At 36.9% G+C, this 14,192-nt stretch overlaps 1 protein-coding gene across 6 annotated transcripts in view; it reads right to left on the bottom strand.

The window, feature by feature from the left end:
- The window catches only part of STIL (STIL centriolar assembly protein), a 54,074-nt gene that overhangs the window by 36,613 nt on the left and 3,269 nt on the right, over positions 1-14,192 (bottom strand). For 5 of the 6 annotated variants that reach the window (XM_014845228.3, XM_014845229.3, XM_014845230.3 and 2 more), the window contains exons 3-8: positions 11,221-11,328; positions 9,039-9,151; positions 8,536-8,723; positions 7,309-7,556; positions 4,995-5,078; positions 3,320-3,406 (exon numbers count right to left, since the gene is read on the bottom strand). In XM_014845228.3, coding sequence (XP_014700714.3) covers positions 3,320-3,406; positions 4,995-5,078; positions 7,309-7,556; positions 8,536-8,723; positions 9,039-9,151; positions 11,221-11,328 — 828 coding nt within the window. Of the gene's footprint in view, positions 1-3,319; positions 3,407-4,994; positions 5,079-7,308; positions 7,557-8,535; positions 8,724-9,038; positions 9,152-11,220; positions 11,329-13,053; positions 13,193-14,192 lie in introns of those variants that run through there. The other variant, XM_070509982.1, reaches the window with a different exon arrangement.

Here is a 14,192-nt window from a genome sequence, read left to right as displayed (position 1 = left end):
CAACCCCTGAACTGTTTTGATATTCCATGTAATTGTTTATATTCCACATATGAGTGAAATCATCTGGTGTTTGTCTTTCTCAGACTGGCTTATTTCGCTTAGCATAATTCCCTCTAGGTCCTTCCATCTTATTGCAAATGGGATGAATTTGTCTTTTTTTCTGGCTAAGTAGTATTCCATTGTATATATATACACCACATCTTCTTTATCCAATCAGCAGTCGATGGGCACTTGGGTTGCTTCCATGTCTTGGCCATTGTGCATAGCGCTGCAATGAACATAGGGGTGCATATGTTACTTTGGATTGTTGATTTCAAATTGTTTGGGTAGATACCAGTAGTGGGATAGCTGGGTCATACGGTAGTTCTATTTTTGGTTTTTTGAGGAATCTTCATACTGTTTTCCATAGTGGCTGCACCAGTTTGCATTCCCACCAGCAATGTATCAGGGTTCCCTTCTCTCCACATCCTTTCCAACATTTGTTATTTTCAGTCTTCGTGATTAGAGCCATTTTAACAGGCATGAGGTGGTATCTTATTGTAGTTTTGCTTTGCATTTCCCTGATGATTAGTGATGTTGAACATCTTTTCATGTGTTTATTGGCCATCTGTATATCTTCTTTGGAAAAAGTTCATCTCTTCTGCCCATTTTTTGATTGGGTCATTTGTTTTTTTATTGTTCATGTGTGAGTTCCTTAAATATTATGGAGGTTAACCCCTTGTCAGATATATGATTTGCAAATATTTTCTTCCAATTGGTGGGTTGTCTCTTTGTTTTGATTCTAGTTTCTTTTGCCTTGTAGAAGCTCTTTACTCTGATGAATTCCCACTTGTTTATTTTTTCTTTTGTTTCCCCTGTCTGAGAGGACATGGTATTTGAAAACATCCTTTTTAGTTCGATGTCAAAGAGTGTACTACCAATATTATCTTCCAGGAGTTTTATAGTTTCAGGACTTCAAGTCTTTGATCCATTTTGAGTTTATTTTTGTGTATGGCATGAGATAGTGGTCTATCTTCATTCTTTTGCATGTGGCTGTCCAGTTTTCCCAACACCATTTACTGAAGAGACTATCTTTTCTCCATTGTATGTTCTTGGCACCTCTGTCGAAGATTAGCTGTCCCTAGATATGTGGTTTTATTTCTGGGCTTTCAGTTCTGTTCCATTGATCTGCGTGCCTGTTTTTGTACCAGTACCATGCCATTTTGGTCACTATGGCTTTGTAGTACATTTTGAAAACAAAGGATTGTGATACCTCCAGCTTTGTTCTTTTTTCTCAGGATTACCTTAGCAATTCGGGGTCTTTGGTTGCCCCATATGAATTTTAGGATTCTTTGCTCTATTTCTGTGAAGAACGTCATCAGAATTCTGATAGGGATTGCACTGAATCTGTAGAGTGCTTTGGGTAGTATGGACATTTTAACTATGTTTATTCTTCCAATCCATGAGCACCTCCTTGCTGTTCTTGAAGATGAAAGTGATCTTTCACCTACAGCACTTGCACTTAATGTATCCTCTGCCTGGGACACTGCTCCCAACACCACATGGCTCACTTCCTCACCTCAAGTCTTTGCCTCCCTGACCACTCTATTCAAAATTGCAACTCTTAACCTGCCACTACCATCCAGACACACAACACCCTCTTCCCCTGCCTATTTTTCTCCACAGCATTCATCACCTCGTAAAATAGTATTTATTTTACTTATTTGTTCTGTTTACTGTCTACTTCTGCAGGGTCTTTACTGTGTTCACTGCTTATCCCCAATATCATGAACAGGGCTTGGCACATAGTAGGTACTCAGTAAATATTTGTTCCACAGTGTTAGTGAGGGGATGGAGGAAACAAGCACTCTCAAAGACTGTTGGAAGGATTATAAATTGGCAGACTTTGAAAGGCAATTTGGCAATATCTATGCAAATTTAAAATTACATACTCTTTGACCCAGAAAAACCACTTTTAAGAATTTATTCTACAAATACACTAGTATATGCACACAAAAATGTATACACAAAATTGTGTGCAAGAGAAAAAAAGCTTTTAAAAAGCTCTTTTTTTAAAAAAAAGAGAAAAAAGTTTTTAAAATATAGTATATATTATTTACTGTTCAGTTGTAAAATTGTATATTAAATCTGTACATGCCAAACTGTAATGCTCTCGAAGGTATAATGATACAGAGAAAAAAGCACCATACAGAAAAGTAAGAACGGTATGCTCCTATATGCGATTTAATTTTTACATGCCAGGGGAGGGTGATATTTATCTATGCACTGAATATTTCAGGAAGGAAGCACAAGACTCCATTAACAGTGATTATCTCTGGGGATAGGGTCTGGGGAAATGGGGTGGAAGAGAGACTTATTTTTATTACGTATCTTTATGTATGTCTGATTGATTACCATGTACTTGTAATGCCTTTTCAATGAAGTCTTCCTAAAAAGTGAATTATATTATGTTAAGCGAACTAAGCCAGACTGAGAAAACAAACACCAGATGATTTCACTCATCCATGGAATATAAACAAACACATGGACAAAGAAAACAGTTCAGTGGTTACCACGGGAATGGGGGTGTGGGGTAGGCACAGGGGGTGAAGGGGAGCACTCATGTGGTGACATACAAGAAATAAGGTACAAATGAAATTACACAATGACGTAAACTACTATGAACTCAAAACAAAAAATTTATTTTTAATTAAAAAACAAAAAGTGAATTATAGCCGCCCAAGGTAGACAGAAACACACCTTGGAATTTTCATTTAATAGATGACAAGGTAAGAGGCAAATAGTGGTATCATGTACAAAATAACAAAATTAAATGAAGAATTGAGGTTAGAAATAAAGTTTCCCTGCTAGGTCTTCCCATGCTTGTGCTCTAGTTCCAGAGAGAAAATTAAACACCTTGTTTCAAACGTTCCTTAGGGTCCTAGTGGTAGGACTGCGTAATTTAGTAAGATACTTGTACGGTAACAAATTCAAACTCATTTTCAGCCACTTCACTGAAAATTAATTTATTTATAAAATAAAATACTAGAGTAGATGGTCTCTAGGGTTTTTTCCACTCCTAAAAAGTCTATGCTCTGTGTACAGTTGTGGTTAGGGAAACGAATTCCTTCATCCTCCAAGGAAAGTGCAACCTCACCTTTCTTGTCTGCTTTTATTCTTAATCCTTTAATGTAAGGGCTGTTTTCCTTAATGTGCTTGTTCTTCTGGTTTGTAAGTATTATAAAAGATTAAGGCATTGCATGAATTTTAAACGAGGCCAATAAGACATGAATGGGGGGAAAGATCAAAATAAAATACTCCAGAAGAAAATATTACTTACCTTTCTTGAATAGAAGTACTGAACATGTATCGCAAGCAGCAAGCCCATACCTGAGGACTATAGATATGTATAATTCCAGACAGCCAACTAAATGAAAAAATAGAAATTAAAAACTATAGTCATTTACAAATTAATACTTAATACACTTTAGATTACATTCTTCTCAAGGTAATATGGCAGAGATTCTTGGCATTCACCAGAAACATACTAAAGGCCTTATAAATAAGAAATCTATATACACTAGACCATGCTGATAATTAAGAGGGAGAAAGATAGATAGATAGACAGACAGACAGAGTGAGTGAGAGCTTCTTTTCTCTCCGTCCTCTTCCACCTGAGATGAAGGGAAAATGAAAAATGCTGGGAGACAAGATGGTTAACAATACAGGTGAAAGCAGGAATCAATTAGAATCAATTAGCCTAGACTGCAAAGAATGGGCTGAATCAGGGGAGAACGAAGTTGGCAGCCTAAAACTACATAGTTATTGAAAGGATTAAACACCATAACATATATAAGGAACCTGAAACACAGAAGACTCTTAGTAGATACTCACTTAGCATCAATAACCCACAGCCAACACCAGGGGCAGAGCAAACAGACTGTAAATAGATTTCATGTCCACAGAACATTTGTGCATTCTTATTTTTTAATTTTGCACATACTATTCCCTACATGGGTTCCCTTCCCCACCAATCTTCCCTTCTATTATCCAAGCACTTAAAGGTCCAGTTCAAGTTTGCCTTCTCTAAGAAAATGTCCCCTATCATCTCTCTTACTAACAGTGCTCACTGTCTATATTGTTCATTGCATAGTAAATCATATGCTTCTTTATGATTTATCTTTCTATGTGTGAATATTTGAATATTTTATCACCTCACTTTGACTATAAATTCCTTGAAGAGATTTAAATCTCAACACAGTACCAAACATAATACTATGCATAGGATAAGCACTCAATAAATACCAAATACAAATTTCTGCCTGAATAATCTGTCTAAATGTCATTAACCACTAACTCTAAAAAGAAAGCCATTAACACTAAGGGGAATTTCTGCAAAATTGTCTGGCGGTGAATTTCAAACATTGTCATTCTGAGCCCTGGCTTCTTCAAGGTGCCTTAAGGACAGGAGGCAGTGAAGAAGGTTAAAGATACAGGGATCTAAGGCTTCAACTTCAACCAGAAGAATTTAACTTTATCTGTTTTATATATGGGAGTTCTTCCTAAGATTGGGCAAAATCTTGGTTTAATTGATTCTGCTATTAAAATAAGAAAGGTTAAGAATCATTGGCCAAGGGGCCAGCCCAGTGGCGCAGTGGTTAAGCGGGCAGGTTCCGCTTCAGTGGCCCAGGGTTCACCGGTTCAGATGCCAGGTGCAGACATGGCACTGCTTGGCAAGCCATGCTGTGGTAGGCGTCCCACATATAAGGTAGAGGAAGATGGGCATGGATGTTAGCTCGGGGCCAGTCTTCCTCAGCAAAAAGAGAAGGATTGGCAGCCGATGTTAGCTCAGGGCTGATCTTCTTCTTCTTCAAAAAAAGAATCATTGGCGTTTGTGGCTTTATAAAGTGATCTAAGAATTAATTACACATTCATAGTACAACTGATTCACATGTTAATCATATACATTTGAGTACATATGTGGCTGAGGTTTTCATGAATAATGTAGCACTTACATTCCCACCAATGGTAGAGAATAAACCTTGGGATCAGATTCCAGCAGAAGTAACAATTTGCGTGTTTCATCCATGGTAAGATATCTAAACAGAAGACATTCATGAAAAACAACTGAAAGTACGTACTTTTTACCTAAAAGAGATAATCTGAGTGTTAAAGAAGCATATTTTAGGCAGAGGAGATGATTCAAATGAGTACTTTCTCTCACATATGCACACAAAGATAACAGTTCAAGGAATACAAAAAGACTCCAGTAAGAGGAAAAGATTAAAGAGATTTAATATCTTAAAATTTCTCTTAAAATGGTCACTGAAGATTACACACCTTTTAAAAAAGTTTTACTCTGAAAAGGGTCAACTTATTTTAATCAAAAGGATTAAAATCAAGGTTGACAATTTCAGAACAAAATAGGTTTCCCTGAGAGAAGTGAATTTCCTGGTAGTGGGAGTGTTCAAGCATCCAGTGACTGGACAAGACTGCAACACACGTGACTTCTCACTGAAGGAGGCTGAACTCGCTGAGGTACAGTAAACCTTCCACACACTGTATTTCTCCAACCACTATTAGAGAACTTTGGAACCATCATGACAGAACCCAAAAGCTCACTTTTCCCTAAAACCTTATGCTACACTTATACTTTGTTATTATGTTTATTGTTAACAGTAAGTTTTAAGGATATGAATAACTACAGTAGAATTGTCAAGAATTAATTTTATGGCTTTAAAACCCAAAAATAAAACAATGCCATTTGTGATATGTCTTGATAGTACCACTGAAGACATATTTTATTGCTATAATAACTCTAAAACACAAAGATAATTAATTTATCAGGCCACGTGACAAGATGATGAAGCCTGAGTTGGCAGGAGATTTATCTATCAATGACACTTACACCTGCTTTGAAAGCTCTTCTAATTGACCACCTGACAAATTCCTATTCTTTAAAAGAACCAGCTCAGGCTTTCCAGGATTTTCCCTGGCTATTTGGACACACCTTCCTGCTGTCCCTACACTGTACATAAATCCTCATTATGTTTGCCCATATTACGTTTACACATTAATATACTTAATGGACAGTATGTTTTCTATCTATTTAACTCCAGTATCTAACACAATACCTATTCCACAATGAATCCTAATAAATATTAGAGTAAACAAAGAAATGTGGTCAAGGAAAAGTGCAAATGTCACAAGTTAAATAATTCTAGGTAGGAAGGGGCGAGGGGAAGACGGGATTAGACAGAATATTGAACACTCTGGGTTACTACTAGCATGCCAAGGGGTCGTAGAAGGATAATTCAAAGAGAGGTAAATTCATGCTTCACTAGTAGATGGGCATGGGTACTAAGGAAAACAAACTAATTTTTTGGTTAATTATAACACAAATTCCCATGTCCCAATTGAGAAGCACTTTATTACTGCAAGAGAATGAAATGTTCCACCTAATTCAAACATTTTTTGAACACTATCACTTTTGACCATTCCATGATTTTGGAATATACCAACATTTTTTCCTTTGTGCCACTCCAACTAGAAAGGTGTTCTGGTCAGCATGTGGGACTCAAAACGGGCCCTTTCTTGCTATTCCAGGGACCCTCTGAAAAGAAAATTCCCTCTTTTTCTTATCCTCTTTTGAAGAGGCATTTTTAGAAGATAAGACGAACTTGAATGCACCTTAGCAAACATTTTTGTCTCTAGAAACCTAACAGGAACTAGGGTGGAGTCAGTGGGAAAGGAAGCCAGAAGTAAACTGCTTAGACTTTAAAGCAGAGAGTGCTTACATTGTCTAACCTAGCTCAGCAGACAATGGATAAAGAAAGTGGATGAGGATTCAGGGAAGCAGCCCTGCTGAGGAACAGAAAGCAGCGATTTGGCGTATATTTCATAAAAACTAAGAGTGGTGATAGGAAGCTGGAGAGGATACTACTCCAGCTACGTGAGAAAACACCCTCAAGTGGCTGACAATCTGGTAAGCAAGAATACTACAGATGATGACCACCTAAAACCTAGACAAAATACAAAGGCAAAATGATATAGAGGATAATTTCTCCTTATATTTTCAAATCACAAAATACAAGCCAATTTTAACATAATTTTTGCCACTAATTTTCCTTGGGGTGGTGGATATAAGTCTTCGAAAGAAAACCATATTCAGCAAAAATTAACAACTTCATTTTTCACCTTATTTATCTAGCCACCACAGATCTCTGGCATGTAAAATGGCTCATAATTCTTTCATATTATGTAGATACCATGAAAATATACTACTGTAACCAATATTTAAAATAGTGGATTAATAGATCTTTTACTTACCCATATTTATAGGTACCTTGAACTTGAGAAATATTCAGACTACTGCTCAAGTTTCTCGCCAGAGCTGTTGGAATAATGGGGATGGGCTTCACAGGTGTGCATTTAAAGGTATTTGCTAGAGTTACTGCTGCCCAGTGCAAGTCAAAATCCACACTGTCCAGACTCTCCCTGGAAGTGACGTGAGCTCTGAGGGAGAGCAGTTTACCACAATCCAAGGAATCTTTGCTACACACATGGTGCTCCAGAGCCTGAGGAATCAATATCACACAATTATTTTAAAACTCTGAAATCTGTCCGTATCTCTAAAGGTTTTGTTTCATACTGGTGCACAGACACACATAAATCTTGCACTAACAAAATTAAACAATTTCTGATTTGTAACATTTCAATTCTCTCATTTCTTCCATGTGACCAAAAAGTTACATGAATAATTATGTCAAAGCAAGTCATATATACTGTATCAAGCTCCATCACATATTTCCAACTTACATGTCCCTGCAGCATTTCAAATTCTTATTGGAGAATGTCACTTCCAATAAATATTTATTACATGGGAAAAAAAGTGGATGTAAATTAACTCTGACTCAGTCTCAGGGAATCTGAAGTCCACTTCTCTTTGATCCTTTTATTATCCCAAATTGTCGAGTTGCTTCTTCCTCTGTAGCTGCTCATGCCCACTGTGTCCTTTCCAGTCTCAGAGCCACCAATCTACCACAGGCTAATACATCCCTGTCTAATACACATCTGACAACTACAGTTGCCTAACTACTCTCTCTGACTTCAGTCAGGCTGCCCCACCAGGTTAACTATTCCTGATTTAACAGTATTTCCTCTTTTCAGAAACTTTCAATGACTCTACGTGGCCCATATGACAATGTTCAAATTCCTTAGCCTGGCAGATAAGATTCTTTATAATCTGGCCAAACTAATACTTCAGTCTGATTGCCCACAAATCCAGCAAAAATCTACACCCTTAATGTCACCCTGAGTACATCTTGCACTTTGCTACCTTGGTCACGCTGCTTCCTCTTCTGCAATGCTACCCATATTACCTACCTAGGATTTCTGACTCAGAAACCATATTTAATTGCATTTTAGGTCAATATTCATTCAATCAGAAATTATTATGAATACTTATTAAATATGAGTTTACTAAAATACTACATGGTACACATAGTTTGATTCTTGTGTTGAACTAAGAATAATCAAGTTATCAACAAATCTCACCTTAAAAGCTGAACTGAAGTCATCTGAACTGTGAACTATTATTTCTCTTGAAGAAAGTCCTTGAGTATGAATTTTACATGGAATCACAAAGTCCCCAGGAAGAGAAGCAGTAGGGGTTCTTTCTAAGCATTCAGGTACTTCTCGACCAGGATCAAAACGATCTACTGTCAACGTTACACTTTCTTCATCTGAAGAACAAAACTAGCAGTTATGCTATAGCATTGCCAATGAAAAATGTGAAATCCCAAGCAAGTCTATATTACAGTAAAGCATTTTGTTCATGCTAATAGTACATTAAATTCTTATTTTAAAAAATGATTTACATATATATGCTTGCACCTAACCAGACTGTGAAGTCTGTGATGGGAAGTGTCAAGTTTTACACATCTTCATAACCTTGGTATACAGCAAAGAAAATTAGCACAAAGTACATTACAATAATCGGCTGAACCAGAAAACATAAATTCTATCATAGTCACAAAAATTTTTTTTAAGTATATTACCTTCATCTACTGTGAGAGAACCAAGTAAAAAACATGGCAAGTTTTTTTTATTCTGCTTAGCATGACGACAAGCAAGTCGGATGGCCTTTTCGGTTACCACAAGCTTTGGATTTCTGAAAAGTAACAGAAGTCTTTTGTGAACGTGGTGGATCTGACATCCTTAAAAACCATTCTGGTATAAACTGCTGCCTAAAGTATAACACACATCTTTTAAAATGTACAGAAAGATCAGAGCTGGGAAATCTTAGGGTCAAAGGCAGGAAGTAAAGGAGGGCTGCCTGGAAACCAGAACTGCAATAAACAGACACTGAAGTTATAATTGTTCTCCAGGCATTTGCTTAATTGTATGAACCAGAACAGGAATCAAGAAACTATGAGGCAAGCCTCCTGTTTTTGTAAATAAAGTTTGACTGAAATAGTCACGTCCATTTGCTTACATATTGTCTAAGGACTTCAGATACTGGCATTACTGAATATGGAATATAAATATGATTAAATTGTTTAAAGATATATAACAGGGACTCCAAAATATGAGTAAAGAAGAAGATACTATCAAAAAAGATCAGGCACGGGCCAGCCCCGTGGCTGAGTGGTTAAGTTCACACACTCCACTTGGGTGGCCCAGGGTTTCGCTGGTTCAGATCCTGGGCACGGACATGGCACTGCTCATCAAGCCATGCTGAGGCGGCATCCCATATGTCACAACTAGAAGGACCCACAACTAACAATATGCAACTATGTACTGTGGGCTTTGGGGAGAAAAAGGAAAAAAAATAAAACTTCGAAAAAAAAAAAAGACCAGGCAAATTTGAAAAAGAACCACAAAGAACTTGTAGAAATAAAAATATAATCAATTAAAAACTCAATGGATTATATAATCACATGGGGATAGGTATGTCAATGTTTATTATTCTATAAACTGTGCATATATAATACATATTATAAACTATCTCTCATATATACCATAAACTTCCACATTTGAAAAACCTAAATGAACAAGTTAGAACACAACTAAGCACAGCTAGAGACAATTAGTAGAGTTGAAGAGCAAAGAAATTATTCAAAATGTAACACAGAAAGATAACAATAGAAAATATAAAAGATAGGTTAAGAGACAGAGAAAAGAATGAGTAAGTCTAACAAACATTTAGTTGAACTTCTACAACACTGTTTTTGTCAAGGATAACCATCCATCCTTCTCTGCCAACTGGTTTAGAACTTAAATACTTTTTGACTTGTATATTTCCTTTACTTCCTATATTTAGTCCATCATCAAATACTATAAACTGTTTCTTCAAAACACCTTGTTTCATTCTTTCCCTTTGATTTCAATACTGCTACATTGTTCTAAGCCTTTGTAATAGCTACCATTTATTGAATTCTTCCTACATTCCAGGCACTGTGCCAAATGCTGCTTTACAGAGTCTTTCTCATTTAATCCTTACAAGAGTACTATGAAACAAGTATCATTATCCACGTGTTTTAAATAAGAAAATTGATCCTTGGCTACTTTACTGAGGTCATGTAAATAAGAAGTGGTAGAATCAGGATTTGACCCTCCAGGCAGGCAGTCTGACTCTAGTTATAGCACCTTAAACCACAATGGCATAAATCCGTGGTGCTTAGGTTATAGAAAACCATCTCAGAGCTAGGCTGACTGTAGGCTCTCCCTACTATGATCCATCCTTCTTAGAAGGATGCTTTTAACAAGTAACTGCTTTTAACAAGTAAATCCCTCGTATACGAAATCTCAATGAATCTCTATTTTCTATTACTTTAAGCCTAAGCTATGTCTTTCTTTCAAGATTGCAGTCCTAACCATAATATTTCATATTCAATATGGTCTTCCACTCAAAATCAGTTCAATCTTCTCAACAAAGACATCATGCTGAAGCATGATGAAAAACCCTTTCAGTTTTTATTGTATTTTATCTCTTTTGAATTCCTATAATACTTAAAACATTAGATTTGCAGAATATTTTAACTGTGAAATTAAGATTATTTCTCAAAACCATGAGGAACACATTTAAGATCAAGCGGAAGGGATATTTTGTCTGAGGGGAGCTTCAGAATGGGAAAGTAAAAAAAAAAAAAAAAAAGAATTAGTCATGGTAATTGACTTTGCCTTACACATCCTTTTGAATTCTGTTTACAGTGGTGTGATTTGAAAAGAGAAACATACCTGTAGTAATTAAGATGTAAGTAGATGAAATCTCCAACTGGCATTGGGTTCCAAAGTGCACATTTTGATGGAGGAAAGTAGAAAGGTACCATTCTGCTTGAAGGAAACCTTAAAAAAAATTTTTTTAAATCAAAGCACAGTGAAAAGCAAACAGAAGAAATTTTGTAAGAAGCAGTTCAACTTCAAATGATGGGACTTTTCAGATTACTTTTGTAATTTCAGAAGAGTTGAAAAATATTTTTAAAAAGTAAAAAAAGAAAAGAAAAACTACTTCCAACTCTACTAGCAAGGGAATAAGCACTCAAAATTTAGGTATGGCTTTTTTCTATCCTTTTTTTCCTTTGCATACATAAATTTATACACATGCAAGCTTTCAAAAAAGAACTGAGAGTATCAATCCTATAGAATCCTCTTTAAATAACAGAAAAACAAGCATAAACTATGAATTTACATTTAAATTTAAAATCTGTCCTTCTGAACTAATTTCTAGATAATACCTAACAAAATTACTTAATAAAATAACAATGAAATAATTAAAAGCACAAAAACTTCTCTGACAGTGAGCTACCTGTAACAGTGCATTTGTATGGTGGTAGACTATTAAATACTAGTTGAACTGAAAGAATACTATACCATGCACTAAGAATACCTTGTCCTAGATTACTTTCATGTATCATCTGATGTAGCTTCTCAACTAAAATACTAGCCCCGGTTTACTGATCACCTACTATATATCAGGCATCCTACGGGGCACTTTTTGTCGTCAGTGCCGTCAAGTCGATTCCAGCTCCTGGTGATCCTGCGTACAGCAGAGCAGAACCCCGCCTGGTCTTTTTGCGCCATCCTCTCACCTTCTGGCACTGTTATCAGACAAGGCTCTGCTGCTACTCAAAGGGTTTTCGTGGCCAATTTTTTTGGAAATAGGTGGCCAGGTCCTTCTTCCTAGTCTGTCTAGTTTGGAAGTTCCACTGAAACCTGTCCACCATGGGTGACCCTGCTTATATTTGAAATACCTGTGTCATAGCTTTCAGCATGACAGCAACACAGTCGCCACAGTATGACAACTGACAGAGGGGTGGTGTGGTTCCCTGACTGAGAAATGAACGCAAGCTGCAGCAATGAGAGCGCTGAATCTGAACCATTAGTCCACTAAGGCTAGCTACTGGGCACTTTACGTACACCGTATTTCTCACTAAAACTGTTCCAGAAACACTTTGTCATCCACTTTATAGATAACAAACTATAACTTTCTTAACTTCATACAACAATTAAGTAGCAGAACTGGGATTTGAATCTAAGTGTGGCTGATTTCAAAAGCTTATAACTTCTAGAAGTTGAATGAGATAGTGCTTTGGAGCTGGGGTTCAAATTCTGGCTCGACCACATTCCTAGCAGTATGCTTTCAAATCTTTGTCTAATTTGAGCTCATAATATCTATTATAAAGATTTTTAATCTCTCCCTTTTTTTTTTTGAGGAAGATTTGCCCCGAGCCAACATCTGCTGCCAATCACCCTCTTTTTGCTGAGGAAGACTGGCCCTGAGGTAACATCCATGCCCATCTTCCTCTACTTTATATATGGGACGCCTACCAGAGCATGCCTTGCCAAGCGGTGCCATGTTCGCACCCGGGATCCGAACCAGCTAACCCCAGGCCGCTGAAGCAGAATGTGCGAACTTAACCACTGCACCACCGGGCTGGCCCCTCTCCCTTTTTTGAAATGAGTACATAATCTGAGATTAAGAAATTTGTTCAAGATCACAAAGCAAGTGACAAACTGTCAGTTTATCTATGTCTTATTAGACACAGATCTAATAACTTATTTATCACTTACCAGTTAGTGAGAGGCAATATGATGTAGGGGTTAAAAGCAGAAAGTCTGGAAATCAACTGCTTAGGTCTGAAACCTGGCTTCAGAATTTGCTAGCTGTGTGACCCTGATCAAGTTATTTAATGTCTCTGTGCCTCAGCTTCCTCACCTGTTAAACAGGATAATATCAGTATCTCCAGGTAGAGTTATATTGAGTATCAAATGAGTCAATAAATGTAAACTGCTTAGAAAAATTTCTGGCTTACTCTAAGTTTTCAACGTTAGCTATTTCTCTTTGCTCTCAGTAGTAAACAGTATCTTTAAAGTCCAACCTACACTATTTCAAATTCACTTCCTTGCAATATAGAGTACAAGTCAAATTAGGTTTAAATTCTAGCTACACCACTTACCAACTGTATAACTTTGGGCTGGTTAATCTCTCTAGCCTGCAGTTTCCTCATTTAAACAAAATAAAAAAGAGGATAATAATAGTATCACCTCAAAGCTTTGTTGTAAGGATTAAAAAGGAATAATGCATGCAAAGTGCTCAATATAGCACCTGGCACATAGCAAGACTTCAATAAATGCTATTATTAGTCTTTTTCCTCATCTAAAGTATACAGATAGACTCTGGAGGCAGGGGAGCCACAAACGCCCTGAAATTGGGTACAAAATTTTGGAGGTATGTATATAAGTATTTTTTCTTGGGAATGCGATTCATGGATATCAGATATTCAAAGGAATCTGTAACCCCAAAATAATTCAGAATTGCTGCCCTAAAGCCCACAGATTACTGAAAACCAGAGGTCACTAAATGAGTAAAAAAAACCTACAGTTGAATATACCAGAAATAATCAGTTTAAATCACACGAGTATATTATTTCACCTAGAATGTAACGAATGAATTTGACTCAATAACAAAAAAGAGAACATATTATGCAACAAGTCCTTTCAAAGAACAGAAGCTGAAAAATTTTTAAAAAGTAAGATGTGGCAGGGGCTGGCCCTGTGGCCGAGTGGTTAAGTTCGCGCGCTCCGCTGCAGGCGGCCCAGTGTTTCGTTGGTTCGAATCCTGGGCGCGGACATGCCACTGCTCATTAAACCACGCTGAGACAGCGTCCCACATGCCACAACTAGAAGGACACACAACAAAGAATATACAA

Source organism: Equus asinus, chromosome 5 (genome assembly GCF_041296235.1).
Source record: "Equus asinus isolate D_3611 breed Donkey chromosome 5, EquAss-T2T_v2, whole genome shotgun sequence".
Classification (NCBI taxonomy): Eukaryota; Metazoa; Chordata; class Mammalia; order Perissodactyla; family Equidae; genus Equus; species Equus asinus.
Note: the sequence above shows the minus strand (reverse complement) of the source record. Positions and strands in the feature narration are given on the sequence as shown.